This window comes from Rana temporaria, chromosome 3, assembly GCF_905171775.1.
Source record: "Rana temporaria chromosome 3, aRanTem1.1, whole genome shotgun sequence".
Classification (NCBI taxonomy): domain Eukaryota; kingdom Metazoa; phylum Chordata; class Amphibia; order Anura; family Ranidae; genus Rana; species Rana temporaria.
This window is the reverse complement of record NC_053491.1, coordinates 99,698,774-99,716,065: the sequence shown is the minus strand read 5'-3', so window position 1 is coordinate 99,716,065 and position 17,292 is coordinate 99,698,774. Positions and strand designations below refer to the sequence as shown.

Here is a 17,292-nt window from a genome sequence, read left to right as displayed (position 1 = left end):
CCATTCTTTGTAAACCCTAGAGATGGTCGTGTGTGAAAACCCCAGTAGATCAACAGTTTTCAAATGCTCAAACCAGCCCGTCTGGCACCAACAACCATGCCACATTCAAAGTCACTTAAATTACCTTGCCCGTCTCCAATTTGTCCAGAACATGGCAGCACGACTGGTAACAGGGAAAAAACCCTGGGAATCAATCGCCCCGTCCCTGGGATCCCTCCATTGGTTGCCCGTAAAAGACAGAGTCACATTTAAGGCCCTATGCCTAACGCACAAATGTGTACACGGAAGCGCTCCCCAATACCTATGTGAGAAAATAAAACCACAAAACCCCAATCAAGTTCTTAGATCAACTAACCAAAAATTATTACAAATCCCCAAAGCACGCTACAAGACCAAAGGAGAACGTCGATTTGCAGTCCAAGGACCTCGACTGTGGAACGCATTACCAACTAACATCCGAACGGAAATTGATTACCTGACCTTCAGAAAAAAACTCAAGACCCACCTATTCTGAGGGATAAACGGAAGGAAAAGGGATACCAAGCGCCTTGAGGCGATTCAGTTCGCAATTGTTGCGCTATACAAGTTATTCACTCACTCACCTTTCTTTCCCATTTTACGTTTAGTCAATCTTATATTTACATAACTAATTTTTTTCCATAAAAATAAACCAAAAAACCCCACTAAACTTGTTCTTTATCATTTTGTATCAGAAGATTGGTATGTATGTTGGGTATGCTGGATTCGTGTCAGGAATTTACACACCTGGCCTACAAAGATTTACATGGGGAACAAAACGGTGTGAAAGCATAAATATATTGGGGGGGGGGGGATGTTAACCCTGCCACTTGCAATTTGTCATGTTGTGTATTTCTGCCTACTGATTTTATTTTATGGTCCTTATTTTATCTTTTTTATTTTTATAATTGATTTTAAAACACATGAACATTGAACTCTAGGCTAAAACCAGCATGAAATTAAACTGTAATATGATATAAAAAAAACTTGTGGCAGCCAAGTTTTTTATGATGTGCCCTCTTGTATCAAGAAATGGATCTGGTGGGGGTGGGGGGGGGGTGGTGGGGAATGATTTCCTGCTTAAAGGGGGCAGTTCTAAAATCTGGACACTAATGGCCCGAACACACTATCTGAAAATCAGACGAAAAATATCGCTTTTGATGCGATCGTACGATAATCGGATCGTTGGTACAGAGCTTTCGAGAGCTGATCACGGGCCATTCATCCGATATTATTTTATTGGACAAGCACAAAAAATGTTCTCGTACGATACCAGATCGTACGATTTTGTTCGTCCGAAAATACAATAAAAAAAAGGTTACAACACATGACATCACTTCCGATTTTATTTTTTTAATTTTTTTTCTGTCGTACGAGAATTTTCTACTTGCGATTATTGAGCAAAAAAAGTTGGAGGATCCATCGTCCAATTTTTGGATCGTGTGTTTGGGCCATTAGTCTAGTGTTTGACACCCATTTTCCAGTATTGTACAATCTGCATAGAAAATTGGGACATCCCATCAAACACTGTTAGCTCTTCACAGATGATAATGCTGATGTCCTATCTTGTCCATCGATCCTCAATAGGAAGTGATATAACAACAAGTGGTGAGTACCGGGGACAGCCACTTTCACAATACAACCTCTTGAACTGTGGAATAGGAGTAGGAGGGAAGCACAGTGGCTTATTGGTTAACACTTCTGCCTTGCATCACTGAGGTACTTGGTTCAAATCCCAGCCAGGATACTAGTTGCATGGAGTTTGCATGTTCTCCCTGTGCTTGTGTAGGTTCATTTTGTGTATTGCTTTGCTGGTAGATTAATTGGCTACTATTACAATTGGTCATATTATGTGTATACATGTGAAACCTGGACCTTGGGTTGTAAGCTCCTTTTGGACAGGGATTGATTTGCTGTACAGTATATAAAGTGTTGTGTAAATTGTTCGCACTATATAAATACCTGTAATGAGTAAACCGGTGGTGGTGGCAAACCAGCAGACCTTACAGCTGACTGCTGCTATTCTTCCACTGAGTAGGAGATATTGGACATGTGTATATATCTGCAGAGCATCATATTATCTGCTAATATCTCTATAGTACAGTTCTTCTGAGTTTCCTTTTTGAAAATTTCTGTATTGTGCAAGTGTGATTTTTTGATAAGGAGATGGTGCAATTTGTGTGAAAATACTTAAAGCTGAAGTTTAGATATGGCAAATTTTACACAGTAACTACAGTGATCTGTAGTGTTCATTTTGACGACTAAAACATTTTAGTCGACTAAGTGAATAATATTTTAGTTGACTAAAATATGACTAAAACAATTGAGATGACTAAAATACGACTAACACTAAAATGCCATTTTAGTCAAAAGACTAAGACTAAAACTAAATTGAAATTTGACTTCAAAATTAACACTGGTATGTAGTGCATGTTCAGACCTCAATACCTTAAATAATAACATATTATATTTTTCACTCCAGCGGACCCGGTTGCCGCTGGAGTCCCGCAATCGGTCCCCTGAGCTGAAGAACGAGGAGAGCTGTGTTTTTGCTGCGCCAAAGGAAGTAGAGTAACCACCCACCCTTCCCCTTAATTCGGAAACATTTATACATGGCAAACTAGAAAATAAAAAAAAAATCCTAAATTATGTTACCTCTAATCCATCGGTCTGCGGACAGCTCCACCGTTCTTCACTGTGGCGCTGTCATTGATCGTGTGTTCCCATATATAGGGAAACGCGATCAATGATGTCACACGTCCAGCCCCGCCCCCCTACAGTTAGAAACACATATGAGGTCACACTTAACCCCTTCAGCGCCCCCTAGTGGTTAACTCCCAAACTGCCATTGTCATTTTCACAGTAAACAATACATTTGTATAGCATTTTTTGCTGTGAAAATGACAATTGTCCCAAAAATGTGTCAATTGTCTGATGTGTCTGCCATAATGTCGCGGTCACGAAAAAAATCGCTGATCGCCGCCATTAGTAGTAAAAAAAATGCAATAAAACTATCCCCTACTTTGTAAACACTATAAATGTTGCGCAAACCAATCGATAAACGCTTATTGCGATTTCTTTTACCAAAAATATGTAGAAGAATACGTATCGGCCTAAACTGTGGGGAAAAAAACGTTTTTTTATATATATATATTTTTGGGGGATATTTATTATAGCAAAAAGGAAAAAATATAGAATTTTTTTCAAAATTGTCGCTCTATTTTTGTTTATAGCGCAAAAAATAAAAACCGCAGAGGTGATCAAATACCACCAAAAGAAAGCTCTATTTGTGGGAAGAAAAGGACGCCAATTTTGTTTGGGAGCCACGTCGCACAACCGCGCAATTGTCAGTTAAAGCGACGCAATGCCGAATCGCAAAAACTGGCCTGGTCCTTTACCTGCATTTTGGTCCAGGTCTTAAAGCGGATGTGCCACTAAAACAATATATTAAAAGCTAGCAGCTACAAATACTGCAGCTGCTGACTTTTAATATAAGGACACTTACCTGTCCTGGAGTCCAGCGGTGATCGCAGCAGAGGATGAGCCGATCGCTCGTCACCCTGCTGCTCCCCCCTCCATCCACGGTGAGGGAACCAGGAAGTGAAGCGCTGCGGCTTCACTGCCCGGTTCCCTACGGCGCATGCGCGAGTCGCGCTGCGCCCGCCGATTGGCTCACACGCTGTGTGCTGGGAGCCGAGTGTTCCCAGCACACAACGGGCGACAGACGGGATGTGACGGAATGCCCGTCTTTCGCCCGTATCGTGTGGCCGGAAGTGGGTGCAAATACCTGTCTTTAGACAGGTGTCTGCACCCCCCTCCCCCCTGAAAGGTGTCAAATGTGACACCGGAGGGGGGGAGGGTTCCGATCAGCGGGACTCCACTTTAGGGTGGAGGACCGCTTTAAGTGGTTAATGTAACCATGCAAAAATTGCCTTGCCTAAACGTCAGCTTTAAACAGTGGAAGTGGAAATTAAAGTTCCACTTTAATTTATTAAAACATTTTTAAACCAGTAACCTAATGGAAGCATACATGTAAATGCATATTTTGGCTATGTGTCAGTTTGGATAATTAATTTCACTATTTTGCAGACCATACCAGTGTGCCAAATGCTAATGATGCTGCAGAGAGAGCCCGGAACCACTTTGCGGTTGAGATGTGTCCAGGGGTACTTGGTGACCAGACTGCGGACCATAGCTCTGGGCACACAGCTGCAGGCCTGCTCAGACAGTGGAGCAATGATATCAGGTATGATATGTCTGCTATATGCAGAGTGATATGGTCACATTTACTGGGAAACAGAACCATATAATGAATCAGAACATAGGGGTAGTCCACACCTTTGCCTGACTGAGTAAAGCACCAAAAGTGGGGAATTCTAGTAAATGTATGGAAAACATAGTTAGCTGTACATATGGAGTGACGACATTAATTGTCACTGGGAAGCTCATGGGACCTGTATATGATCTTACAGGTCTGTCTGCTTCCACAATAAGTAGTCTCACTCTTTTTGTTGCACTTTTTTTCTTAAAGTACTTAAAGGGGTTGTAAAGGTTTGTGTTTTTTCCTATGCATTAATGTGAAAAACACCTCGCTCTCGCGGGCCCCCCAGCCCCCACCCCACGTTTTACTTGCCTAAGCCCATTCACCTGCACCGCGCATCCCCCGGTGTCCTCTTCTTCACGGAGTCTCTGGGTTGATTGGATAGATTGATAACAGCTCAGCCATTGGCTCCCGCTGCTGTCAATCAAATCCAATGCTGTGGCCGCCAGGTGGCGGGACCAAGTCATACACTCAGGCCCAGATCCACAAAGAAATTACACGACGTATCTATTGATACGCCGTGTAATTTCTAAGATACCCCATCGTATCTTTGTTTTGTATCCACAAAACAAAGATACGACTGAATGTGGGCTCGATCCGACTGGCGTACGTCTTAGTACGCCGTCGGATCTTAAGTGCATATTTACGCTGGCCGCTAGGTGGCGCTTCCGTCGATTTCCGCATTGAGTATGCAAACTAGCTAGATACGCCAATCCACAAACGTACGTCCGCCCGGCGATTTTTTTTTTTTTACGTCGTTTTACGCAAGGCTTTTTTCGGCGTAACGTTACCCCTGCTATATGAGGCGTAAGCAATGTTAAGTATGGACGTCGGGCCAGCGTAGAATTTTCTGTAGTGTACGTCGTTTGCGTAAAACGTTCGCGAATAGGGCTTTGCGTAAATTACGTTCACGTCGTCTAGGCATTGAGCGGGCGTTGATTAATTTGAAAATCCGACGTGATACTGAGCATGCCGCGCATGCCCCGTACGAAAAAAGCGTCATTTACGTGGGGTCAAGCTTGTTTTACATAAAACACGCCCCCCTGTTCATCGTTTGAATTCCGCGCCCTTACGCGGGGAGATTTACGCTACGCCGCCGTAACTTTACAGGCAAGTGCTTTGTGAATACAGCACTTGCCTCTCAAAGTAGCGGTGGAGTAGCGTAACTACGATATGCTACGCCTGCCTAAAGATACGCCGCCCTACGTGGATCTGGCCCTCAGTGTCTACGGACGCCGAGTGTAAGACACGGGAGCGCGCCCACAAGCTAACCCTCTCGGGAGAGAGCTTCCCAGAGAGGGTTAGCTATTGCGGGGAGAAGCCGCGAGAGCTACCGTGGGACCCCAGAAGAGGAGGATCAGGGCCACTCTGTGCAAAACAAACTGCACAGCAGAGGTAAGTATGACATGTTTGTTATTTAAAAAATAAAAATAAACCTTTACCACCCCTTTAAACTGAATGGCATTTAGTATGCCTAAGCACTGTACATCATCTGAATCGAATCACATTTTTTTAAATCCTTTGTTACATCTCATTGCTTCTGATCGCACTTTTTGTCTACATACATACACATATGGTAGGATGGATCCTCAGAAATTATGTTAATGAAAACTGAATATTTAGTAATTCTGAAAATGACTTTTGAAATAGTTTTTATAAAATGTTTGTGTTTTCTGTGTTTTTTAAGGGCTTTTACATCATCTACTAGAAACCAAAACCATTTTTCTTAGAACATTCTAATCTCTGGCTTTGTTGGGTTACAACACAGCGTAGGAGGTTTTGTAATCTTAGTTGCAGTACATTTGTTCTATGTAAGTGAGATGGATTTCCTTCCTGCGTTTAGAATGTAAAGTATAGAGTTGTAAACCTGAGTGAGGCCTCTGAAGTGCTAAGAGCTATGTGGTCTACCTTTCTATCGCCCTATGCATTTCCCGTCACATAGTATACACCTCAGAGCTGAACTTGTTGCCTTCGCTTTGAGTCACTGTACTATCAGTGGGTGGATTATTGTAATTTGCTTCGCTAATAGACCTTATTTGATGCAAGTTTCTCTTGGTTATTACGATTGTGATCTTTATGACCAAATATGTTTGGGGGAAAAAAAATACTGTTCTTTTTCTCCCTATTATACGATGAAATTAAATTGGCAATCCAAAATCGGCCAACTCCCCTGATATGTTTATCTGTTGTCATTAAAGTGGAGTTCCACCCATGGAACTTTTTGGAATCCTTCCCCCCCTCCGGTGTCACATTTGGCACCTTTCAGCAGGGAGGAGGGAGCAGATACCGTAATACAGGTATTTTCTCCCACTTCCTGGCATAGATCACCTCGTGATCTACGCCACTTCCGGCGCCTATTCTGTCCCCCACCGCTGTCTTCTGGGAGACACACAGGTCCCAGAAGACAGCAGGGACCAGTGAGGACACGCAGCGTGACTCGCAAATGCGCAGTAGGGATCCGGGAAGTGAAGCCGTAGCGCTTCACTTCCTGATTCCCTTACCGTGGATGGCAGCGGCAGCAGCCGATCCTCGAGCGACCGATCGACTTCGGCTGCCGACATTGCGGGCACTCTGGACAGGTAAGTGTCCATATATTAAAAGTCAACAGCCGCTGTATTTGTAGCTGCTGGCTTTTAATTTTTATTTTTTTTCCTTCAAACTACGTTAGGCTCAATTCATAAACTAATGTGTAGTGCCGTGAAAAAGTATTCACGCCCTTTGAAATGTTGTCATGTTATAACCAAAAATGAAAATGTATTTTATTGGGATTTTATGTGATGGACCAACACAAAGTGACACATAATTGTGAAGTGGAAGGAAAATGATAAATGGTTCAATTTTTTTTTTACAAATAAATTACTGAAAAGTGTGGCATGCATTTGTTTTCAGCCCCGCTTACTCTCATACTCCTTACTAAAATCCAGTGGAACCAATTGCCTTCAATAGTCACCTAATAAGTAAATAGAGTCCACCTGTGTGTAATTTAATCTCAGTATAAATACAGCTGTTCTGTGAAGCCCTCAGAAGTACCCAAGTGAACAAACGGCATCATGAAGGAGCACACCAGACAAGTCAGGGATAAGGTTGTGGAGATGTTACGTGTTAGTTGGACTCAGGGCCGTCTTTAATATTGATTAGACCCTGGGCAAACATTTTTTGGGCCCCCCCAGCAGACACACACACACATAAATTTATCTAAAAAAAAAAAAAAAAAAAACTTTAATAATGTAAACATAAAGGAATGGTCCAGGCTCACTGGTTGCTAGAGTTTACTGCACATCATTACTGCTCACTGATTGGTTGCTAGAAGTTACTGCACATGGTTACTAGAGGTCGTTGTGCATCATTACTACTTATTGGTTGCACAACATGGACTGGGGAGATGGGGGGACCCACCAATAGAGAGAACTCCTAGAACCAAGCAAAAAGGTGTGCAGTGATGAGCAATGGATGGTTACTGTGGGAGGGGATATGTAAGTACTGTCCCTCGTGCTGATTTTAGTAGCAGCAGGGACCATTCTTGCACTCCGAGGATTGGCAGATTAGGTAAGTATATCTCCGCAGGGGAACCCCAGGCCACCAGAACCTAGGCACCATTGGCAGATTTTGCCACCTACAAAATGTAGGATTTTCTTTTACTTTTACTGATAATGGGAAACGGGACAAATGGAAAGGGTGGCACAGACAGCAATGAAAGCTGACAGGTGTTCTAATCCCCCTCCACTCTAATATGCGTATTATGAAAAATGTAAATGATTTTTCCTGTGTCTGATTAAATATCCATACTGTAGCATGATACACATGAGATTAGGAAACTATCATGGAAGGTTTTCTGTCTAAATGTATTACCATATAGAGCAGTGGTTCTCAACCTGGGGGTCGAATGACAATTTGCCAGGGGTCCCCAAATCCTTGTCTGTTCAGCAGGACTATCCCTGGAGCCCGCGGCCACCTACTCAAGGTCATCTGTTGGCTACTAGAGGTCAGCTGATTGGTATGGAATGTGAAGAGGGAGGGGCTGGAGACCCCATCTCCTGATTTCGGCATAGGTGTCACTGCTGCGAGACACCGCAAAGTCAGAGACAAAGTGAAGCCAGAGACACAGTGAATAACACTACCTGTGATTATAGTTGCCATTAAAGGTCCCCACTACTCAGATCAGCAGATGACTTTGATCAAGAGCACCTAAGTTGGCTGATCAAAACTCCCCCCAGTGCTGCCACTGATCCGAACTTCCCACCAGTACTGCCACTCCCCCCCAATAGGGAGTAAGAGAAGGAATAATAATAGAGAATACATGGAAGGGAGAGGAATAGAAGGGGAGGAACAAAGAAAAAGGAGAGAAAGAATAAGAGAAAGAACAAGAAAGGCGGCTAGAGAGGGGGGGGGGGGGGGGGGGGTCAAGAAATTAGGATAGAGAGAGATAAAAAGGGAAAGAAAGGAGAAGAGAGAGAGAGAGTGGTACATGGTAAAATGTACCACAAAGGGTTTTAATACTGTACGGGTGGAAGAGACTCGGGGAGCGCTAAATATCCGTGGGTTAGGGGTGCAAACTACTTGTCTTACCTTGGGTGCTGACAGCCCATGCTACGAAAATAATTGTACTGTTGGGGGTCCCCACAACTTGGGAAATTTAATCAAGGGGTCATGGCACTAGAAAGGTTGAGGAAGACAATTTAAAAAGCCAAATTTTCAAAGATTTCTGGTGTAAAATTTCAAGGCTGGCCCCCTCCCGGTGAAGCAGTAAAGCTATTGTTTGTCTTTTTACAGTGATTTTACCAGCACTTTATTTATAAATTTATATCATGCACTTCAAATTATAATACAGATGCTCCTAAACACAAGAGACATTTATTGAGATGATAAAATTTTTATATGATAATGTATATGAGTCAGTTATGTAGCATTAAAGTGGATGTAAACCCGAATTTTTTTTTTTTTGCTATCGCAATGTAGAGTAAAAGATTTCTTATCTGTGCCCAGTCTTGCCACACAGAGTTAATCCAGCTCTGAGCAATCCTCTTTTATTGTTCAGTGAAATAAAACAGACTTGCATAGAAAAACCTTAGTCAGTTCCGCCCCCTTGCTGTGACAGGTTATTTACATATCTCATGCACTAGCCTGGAGTCGGGCATTATTTTTTAATTCCCACCCTCACTCCTTTTCTGAAGTCATGTGGTTACTTTTCTGGATTTTGATTGGATGTTGGTGATCAAAGCAGAATTCAGTGTAAGTAATACATAGGACAAAATGCATGAAGGGGGTGTAGAGGTGGGTGGGGAGTCTACTGACATCACAAGCTCCAGACAACAGATCCACCCACAGAATCTGCAGTTTCTTTATCGTACATCACGGGACACAGAGCGGCATATTCATTACTATGTGGGTTATATGGAGTACCTTCAGGTGATGGACACTGGCAATCTCAAACAGGAAGTGCCCCTCCCTATATAACCCCCTCCCATAGGAGGAGTACCTCAGTTTTTTCGCCAGTGTCTTAGGTGTTGGTCATGGAATAGCTTGCCTCCACATCCTTGGGATCAAGGCGGGCTAACCGGATCTGTCCAAGGTGCCTCAGAGCCAAAGTGGACAGTACCCGGGCCCCTAACTAGGGGGTTTTGCCCATAATGCTTCTCTTTCAGAGAGCTGGATCCTGGGCCCAGGACTTAGAACCTTTTGGGGTGCCTAAAGTCCCTGTTTGCCAGGATGCTATATGGGTCCAGGACAGTGGGTTCCTTCAAAGGACCCCAGGGCCTGAAGGTCTAGACGCCACCCACGGAGATGGGGGAAGATTGGACCACTTGCTGTGCAAGGTCCTGCAGCATGGAGCAGGTAAGAAGGGGGGCCTGCGGGACTTGGTTCGTCAGCAGGCTCTCCAGGGGGATCTTTTGGGGGAGTTTGCCTGAGTATGCTCCTGCATTGGCAGTCTGGGGCCACTATGTCTGTGTAAGACAGGATGGTCTGTGTTTTTACTCCCCATATGTGTGATCTCCCTGGTCTATGTGTTGCAGGTTCTATCTGGCTGGGCGCTAGGTGGGGTATTAGTGTGTGCCTACTCTTTACCCTGAACTAGGGAGGTGTCTGGGCCTACCTGGAGGTTCTTACCTGGCCGGGTGCCGTGCGGATGTTTCCTCTGTGTCCTGTCCGTCTCTCCAGCGTCCCTGCAGCATGCTGCCTCCACCATGGCCCCCCCGTGACACGCGCGCGGGCGCGTGCACAGCGATATAAAAAAAAAAAAAAAAGAAATTCGCGCCGTTTTCAGAGGGGGGGGGGGGGCGGACGTTTGGATCTCATAAGAGGAAGGGGCGGCCCTTCCTCTGTGCTGTATTAGCTCAGTTTGTTTTTGAGCTCAGGAGAGGAGGACACAGAGCGGCAGCAGTGCAAGCCTGATGCACAGTGGCACCCGGTGGCGCAAGGGAGTATTGCAGTTCTGACAAACAGAACTAGCTTTTCAATCTAGCCTAAAAAATTCCTTACAGCAGGTGGATTCTTGCAATTTCTCTTGTGGGGAGACAATGTGATTCCGTAGAGAAAGGGGAAAAGGGACTCAGGATCCAAAAATCCCCCCAAAAAAAAAAAGGGAACACATACTGGTCTCCCCATTGGGTTTTTTGGGCATTAGTTGTTCACTACTGTCCCCTTAAAACCGCATAGTTTTTTCTCCTACCTACATCAGTCGGTTGTTGTAAGTAGGGGTACCTCGGTATTGTACCATGGCTTCCAAAGCATCAGGATCAGGGGAAATGGCAAGAGGTGCCAGAGGACAAAAGGGTTCCCCCTCAGATTCTGAAGGTTCGAGTCGGGATATGCCTGTACTCTCCCCACAAATTTTTCCAGTAGTGGGTGCCTTGGTTGAGCCATTAGGGGGGTCTGGTGCTGAGGCTAGATCAGATCCACCCAACCCTGTGTTTGTCACAGAGGAAATGCTAGCCCTTTCCTTAGGGGGACTAGAGAAGAGATTGGCAACTATGATAGTCAAGTCCATAGTTACATAGTTACATAGTTAGTCAGGTTGAAAAAAGACACAAGTCCATCCAGTTCAACCTCAAAAAAATAAACAAACAAAATAAAAAACACAATACAATCCCATACACCCAACTCCATACCCACAGTTGATCCAGAGGAAGGCAAAAAACCCCAGCAGAGCATGATCCAATTTGCTACAGCAGGGGAAAAAATTCCTTCCTGATCCCCCGAGAGGCAATCGGATTTACCCTGGATCAACTTTACCTACAAATCTTAGTACTCAGTTATTTTATGTACATTTAGGAAAGAATCCAGGCCTTTCTTAAAGCAATCTACTGAGCTGGCCAGAACCACCTCTGGAGGGAGTCTGTTCCACATTTTCACAGCTCTTACTGTGAAAAAACCTTTCCGTATTTGGAGGTGAAATCTCTTTTCCTCTAGACGTAAAGAGTGCCCCCTTGTCCTCAGTGTTGACCGTAAAGTGAATAACTCAACACCAAGTACACTGTATGGACCTCTTATATATTTGTACATGTTGATCATATCCCCCCTAATTCTCCTCTTCTCAAGAGTGAATAGATTTAGTTCTTCTAATCTTTCCTCATAGCTGAGCTCCTCCATGCCTCTTATCAGTTTGGTTGCTCTTCTCTGCACTTTCTCCAGTTCTCCGATATCCTTTTTGAGAACTGGTGCCCAAAACTGAACTGCATATTCCAGATGAGGTCTTACTAATGATTTGTACAGGGGCAAAATTATATCTCTGTCTCTGGAGTCCATACCTCTCTTAATACAAGAAAGGACTTTGCTCGCTTTGGAAACCGCAGCTTGGCATTGCATGCCATTGAGCTTATGATCAACTAAAACCCCCAGATCCTTCTCCACTACAGATCCCCCCAGTTGTACATGTCCATGTCGGGCAAGAAGCGGACTAGGTCTCCATCACCTGGGGGTGTACCCCCAGATGCTGAGGTTCTCTCCCTTGGAGAATTAGAAGCTCAGGAAAATCATTCAGACCAGGACCATGAGGGTTCAGGGAATGAGGAGTCTACTTATGAGGAGCCAGTCTCGGCCTCCCATGCAGAGAGCTTGTGGATTCAGTCATTGACAGACATGGTCCGCCTGGCATTTAAGTTGCCCTTACCGGAGCCTCAGGCTTCGGCGGTATCATCCTTCAGTTCATTGAAAGCGCCTTTGAGCAACGCTGTTTTTCCGGTCCATCCTCTGTTAGAGGAACTGATCTTTCAGGATTGGATACGACCAGATAGAATCTTTTTACCACCTAAAAGATTTTCCACCATCTACCCTATGGAAGAAAATTTTTCCAAGAAGTGGGCTCTCCCAGCTGTGGATGCCGCCATCTCTTGTGTAAATAAATCTTTAACTTGCCCGGTGGAAAACATACAGATGTTTAAAGAACCGGTGGATAAGCGTTTTGAGACACTTTTAAAGGCATCCTTTGCTACGGCAGGTGCAGTGATACAGCCAGCAGTGGCTGTTATTGGGGTTTGTCAGGCGTTAACAGACCAGACAAAACAGATGCTTAAAGACATTCCTGCCCAGCAGGCAGAAGAATTATCGGATATTCCTAGAGCCCTGTGCTTTGCGGTGGATGCTATAAAGGACTCCATTCAGCAGGCATCTCGTTTGTCACTATTTTTAGTACACATGAGAAGGCTCTTATGGTTAAAGAACTGGGCGGCTGAGCCCCCATGCAAAAAACTTCTGGCAGGTTTTCCCTTCCATGGAGGTCGACTCTTCGGAGAGGATCTAGATAAATATATTCAGACTATATCGAGTGGCAAAAGTACCCTTTTACCAGTCAAAAAGAAGTTTCGGGGACCTGCGTTCAAAAGGCAGCTCTCCCCTATTCCGGGGCCCTCCAATTCCAGGCAGTATCGACGGCCTCCTGCGAGATCAAACTTTAGCAATAAGTCGCAGGGACAGGCCTCTGGGGGCAAGAAGCAGTGGTATCGTAAGCCAGCCCCTAAATCTGCCTTATGAAGGGGCGCCCCCACCCACAAAGGTGGGGGGAAGGCTTCGTCTTTTTGCGGAGGTTTGGGAAGCCGATATCCCCGACAGATGGGTCCGGTCTTCCTTGGCCACAGGCTAGAGATTAGAGTTTCTAGAGTTTCCTCCACCTCATTATCAGGAGTCAAGGGTACCGAACGATCCAACAAAAAAGGCCTCTTTACTGGCGGCGTTGGATCATCTGCTTTGCCAGGGCGTGATAGTAGAGGTACCAGCCCAAGAGCAAGGGCTAGGGTTCTACTCCAATCTGTTTACCGTTCCAAAGCCCAACGGCGATGTCAGGCCAATTTTGGACCTAAAGGGTTTAAACGTTTACCTAAGGGTTCGTTCTTTCCGGATGGAATCTGTTCGGTCTGCAGCCGCCGCACTCCAGAAGGACGACTTTCTGGCGTCCATAGACATAAAGGATGCTTACCTTCATGTGCCAATTTTTCAGCCACATCAAAGATTTCTCCGCTTCACGGTGGCCCAGCGTCATTTCCAATTTGTGGCGCTCCCTTTCGGGCTGGCTACGGCCCCCCGGGTATTCACGAAGGTCCTAGCTCCGATCCTAGCCAGTCTAGGGATCCAAGGGGTCACGGTCCTAGCCTACCTGGACGACCTCCTAGTCATAGATCACTCGTCTCCTTGCCTGGAACGAGCAGTGGCCCTCACGGTCCAGTACCTCGAGAGGTTCGGTTGGATCCTAAACCGAGAAAAATCAGCATTCCAACCCACAAGACGGTTGGAATACCTCGGCATGACATTAGACACAGAACAGCAAAGAGTGTTCCTGCCTCTGGTAAAGGTCGAGGCCATCAAAGACTTGATACATCTGGTTCTAAGCAAAAGAGAACCAACTATTCGCCTATGTATGCGACTACTAGGCAAGCTAGTGGCCACGTTCGAGGCGGTACCTTACGCTCAAAGCCACACTCGCATCCTACAGGCAGCCATTCTGTCAGCATGGAGCAAGAGGCCACAGGCCTTGGAATTTCCTTTACCACTCTCATCAGAGTCCGGCAAAGTCTGTGCTGGTGGTTAAATCCTCAATCTACTGAAGGGAAAATCTTTCAGCCCCGTGGCCTGGAAGATAGTGACCACAGATGCCAGCCTGAGGGGCTGGGGAGCGATCTTGGATGGTTGCACTCACCAAGGTACTTGGGCACAGGCGGAGAGGCAGTTGCCCATCAATATCTTGGAGCTCAGAGCTGCTCGGCTAGCCCTCGAGGCTTGGACAGCCAAATTGCAGGGGTTCCCGGTGAGGATACAATCGGACAATGCCACAGCTGTGGCATATATATATATAAACCACCAAGGGGGGACCAAGAGTCAGGCAGCTCAGAGAGAGGTGAGCTTGATTTTCCTGTGGGCAGAAGCTCATGTGCCCTGCATATCGGCAATATTCATTCCCGGGGTGGACAACCTGCAGGCGGACTTCTTGAGTCGTCAGACTCTGTCGCCAGGGGAATGGTCTCTGCATCCGCAAATTTTTCAGATAATCTGCCAGAGGTGGGGAATGCCGAACGTGGATGTCATGGCATCGAGATTCAACAAGAAGCTAGACAGGTTCATGTCCCGGACACGGGACCCTATGGCCTGCGGAGCCGATGCGTTGGTTTGCCCCTGGCATCAGTTCAAATTTCTATATGCCTTTCCTCCGCTACAGTTGCTACCCCGCCTGTTACGCAGGATCAGGGTGGAGCACAAACCAGTCATCCTGGTAGCTCCAGCATGGCCCAGGAGGGCATGGTACTCACTAATCCTAAAGATGGCAGTGGGAGACCCTTGGACGCTTCCTCTACGGCCAGACCTACTCTCGCAAGGCCCGATCCTCCACCCTGCATTACGGCGTCTAAATTTGACGGCCTGGCGGCTGAATCCCTGATTCTCAGGGGTAGAGGGCTGTCTAGGCAGGTAATCTCTACCCTGATCAGGGCTAGAAAGCCGGTCTCCAGGGTGATTTATTACAGGGTCTGGAAGGCCTACGTAGGCTGGTGTGAGTCAAAGAAGTGGCTTTCCCGCAAGTATACCATTGATCGAGTGTTAAGTTTTCTCCAGCTAGGAGTGGATAAAGGCCTGGCATTAAGCACAATCAAAGGACAGATTTCAGCTTTGTCAGTGTGGTTTCAGAGGCCGCTGGCCACCCACTCGCTGGTTAAGACCTTCATACAGGGGGTCTTGCATATTAACCCTCCAGTTAAGTCACCACTTTGTCCGTGGGACTTGAATCTTGTTCTGTCAACTCTACAGAAACAACCTTTTGAGCCGTTGGCTGAAGTTCCTTTGGTTTTACTAACAAGAAAGTTGGTATTCCTGGTCGCCATAGTTTCCGCCAGAAGAGTGTCAGAATTGGCAGCCCTATCTTGTAAGGAGCCATATCTTATTCTGCATAAGGACAGGGTGGTTCTCCGTCCTCATCCTTCCTTTTTACCAAAGGTTATATCCAGTTTTCACCTGAACCAGGATTTGGTACTACCTTCTTTCTTTCCGAAACCCACTTCCAGAAAGGAAGGGTTGCTGCATACCTTGGATATTGTCAGGGCCATGAAGGCCTATCTTAAAGCTACAGAGAGGATTCGGAAAACAGATGTGTTGTTCATTTTGCCAGATGGGCCCAAGAAAGGGCAGGCAGCCGCAAAATCCACCATCTCGAGATGGATTAAACAGTTAATTACTCAGGCCTACGGCTTGAAGAGGTTGCCTCCTCCTTTGTCAATAAAGGCTCATTCTACCAGGGCCATGGGCGCCTCCTGGGCAGCACACCATCAGATCTCTATGGCTCAAGTATGCAAAGCGGCAACCTGGTCTTCAGTCCACACGTTTACTAAATTTTACCAGTTGGACGTAAGAAGGAATACAGATACAGCCTTTGGGCAGGCAGTGCTGCAGGCTGCGATTTAAGACCCTCAGAATCGGGGGCACCCTTGAGTTAAAATTTAAATTTTTCTCGACTAAGTTGGATTTATTATTATTATTTGAGTATACCTCTAAATTAAATCCTTTTGTCTTGGGAATATGTCTCCCTCCCCTCATTAAAGCATTGCTTTGGGACATCCCACATAGTAATGAATATGCCGCTCTGTGTCCCGTGATGTACGATAAAGAAAAAGGGATTTTTAATACAGCTTACCTGTAAAATCCTTTTCTTGGAGTACATCACGGGACACAGAGCTCCCACCCCTCTTATGGGGACTATTTTGGGAGGCATACTGCTTGCTACAAAACTGAGGTACTCCTCCTATGGGAGGGGGTTATATAGGGAAGGGCACTTCCTGTTTGAGATTGCCAGTGTCCATCACCTGAAGGTACTCCATATAACCCACATAGTAATGAATATGCCGCTCTGTGTCCCGTGATGTACTCCAAGAAAAGGATTTTACAGGTAAGCTGTATTAAAAATCCCTTTTTTTCAGTTCTTATAACAGGGGAGACGTTTGACAGGTCAGAATACATGCAGGAGACCTCTATATCCTTATAGATCAGCACTATGTCAGTAGTTTAGAAAGGATGAGTGGGTTTACATCTACTTTAAATTAAATTTGATTTTAACATAGATGTTCCTTTTTGCTCCAATACACATCATAACATATTTTTAAGATTCTTGATTTGCTAATGGCCAAATAAGCTTAAATTTCTGAAAGTCAAAGCATGGATAAGAAAAACTATTTATCTTATTGGGGTTGTGACCACATCCTGTTATGAGAAATGACTGATTGGAAACACGACTAGTCATGCTGATTTTATTCTTGTTGTTCTTTGTTAGAAAAAATGTGCAGAACTTTAGACCTGGCAGAAGTGGCCAAGAGACCAGAAAGAGTACCTTCTACACACATGAGGAATGGGAACTGCTGAATCCTACTCCTAAAGAGCTGGAAGAATCACTCCTACACGAGGAGAAGAAGAGACCTGTGGAAGGAGGCCCAAAAAACTCTGGTATAAAATAGCAATATATACTATAAATAGAAATACCAGACCTA

General features: G+C 45.3%; 1 protein-coding gene across 3 annotated transcripts in view; it reads left to right on the top strand.

Moving 5' to 3' along the window:
- TBC1D2B (TBC1 domain family member 2B) overlaps positions 1-17,292 on the top strand; it is a 94,374-nt gene that overhangs the window by 21,715 nt on the left and 55,367 nt on the right. For 2 of the 3 annotated variants that reach the window (XM_040343085.1, XM_040343087.1), the window contains 2 exons: positions 4,108-4,264; positions 17,079-17,248. In XM_040343085.1, coding sequence (XP_040199019.1) covers positions 4,108-4,264; positions 17,079-17,248 — 327 coding nt within the window. Of the gene's footprint in view, positions 1-1,552; positions 1,627-4,107; positions 4,265-17,078; positions 17,249-17,292 lie in introns of those variants that run through there. The other variant, XM_040343086.1, reaches the window with a different exon arrangement.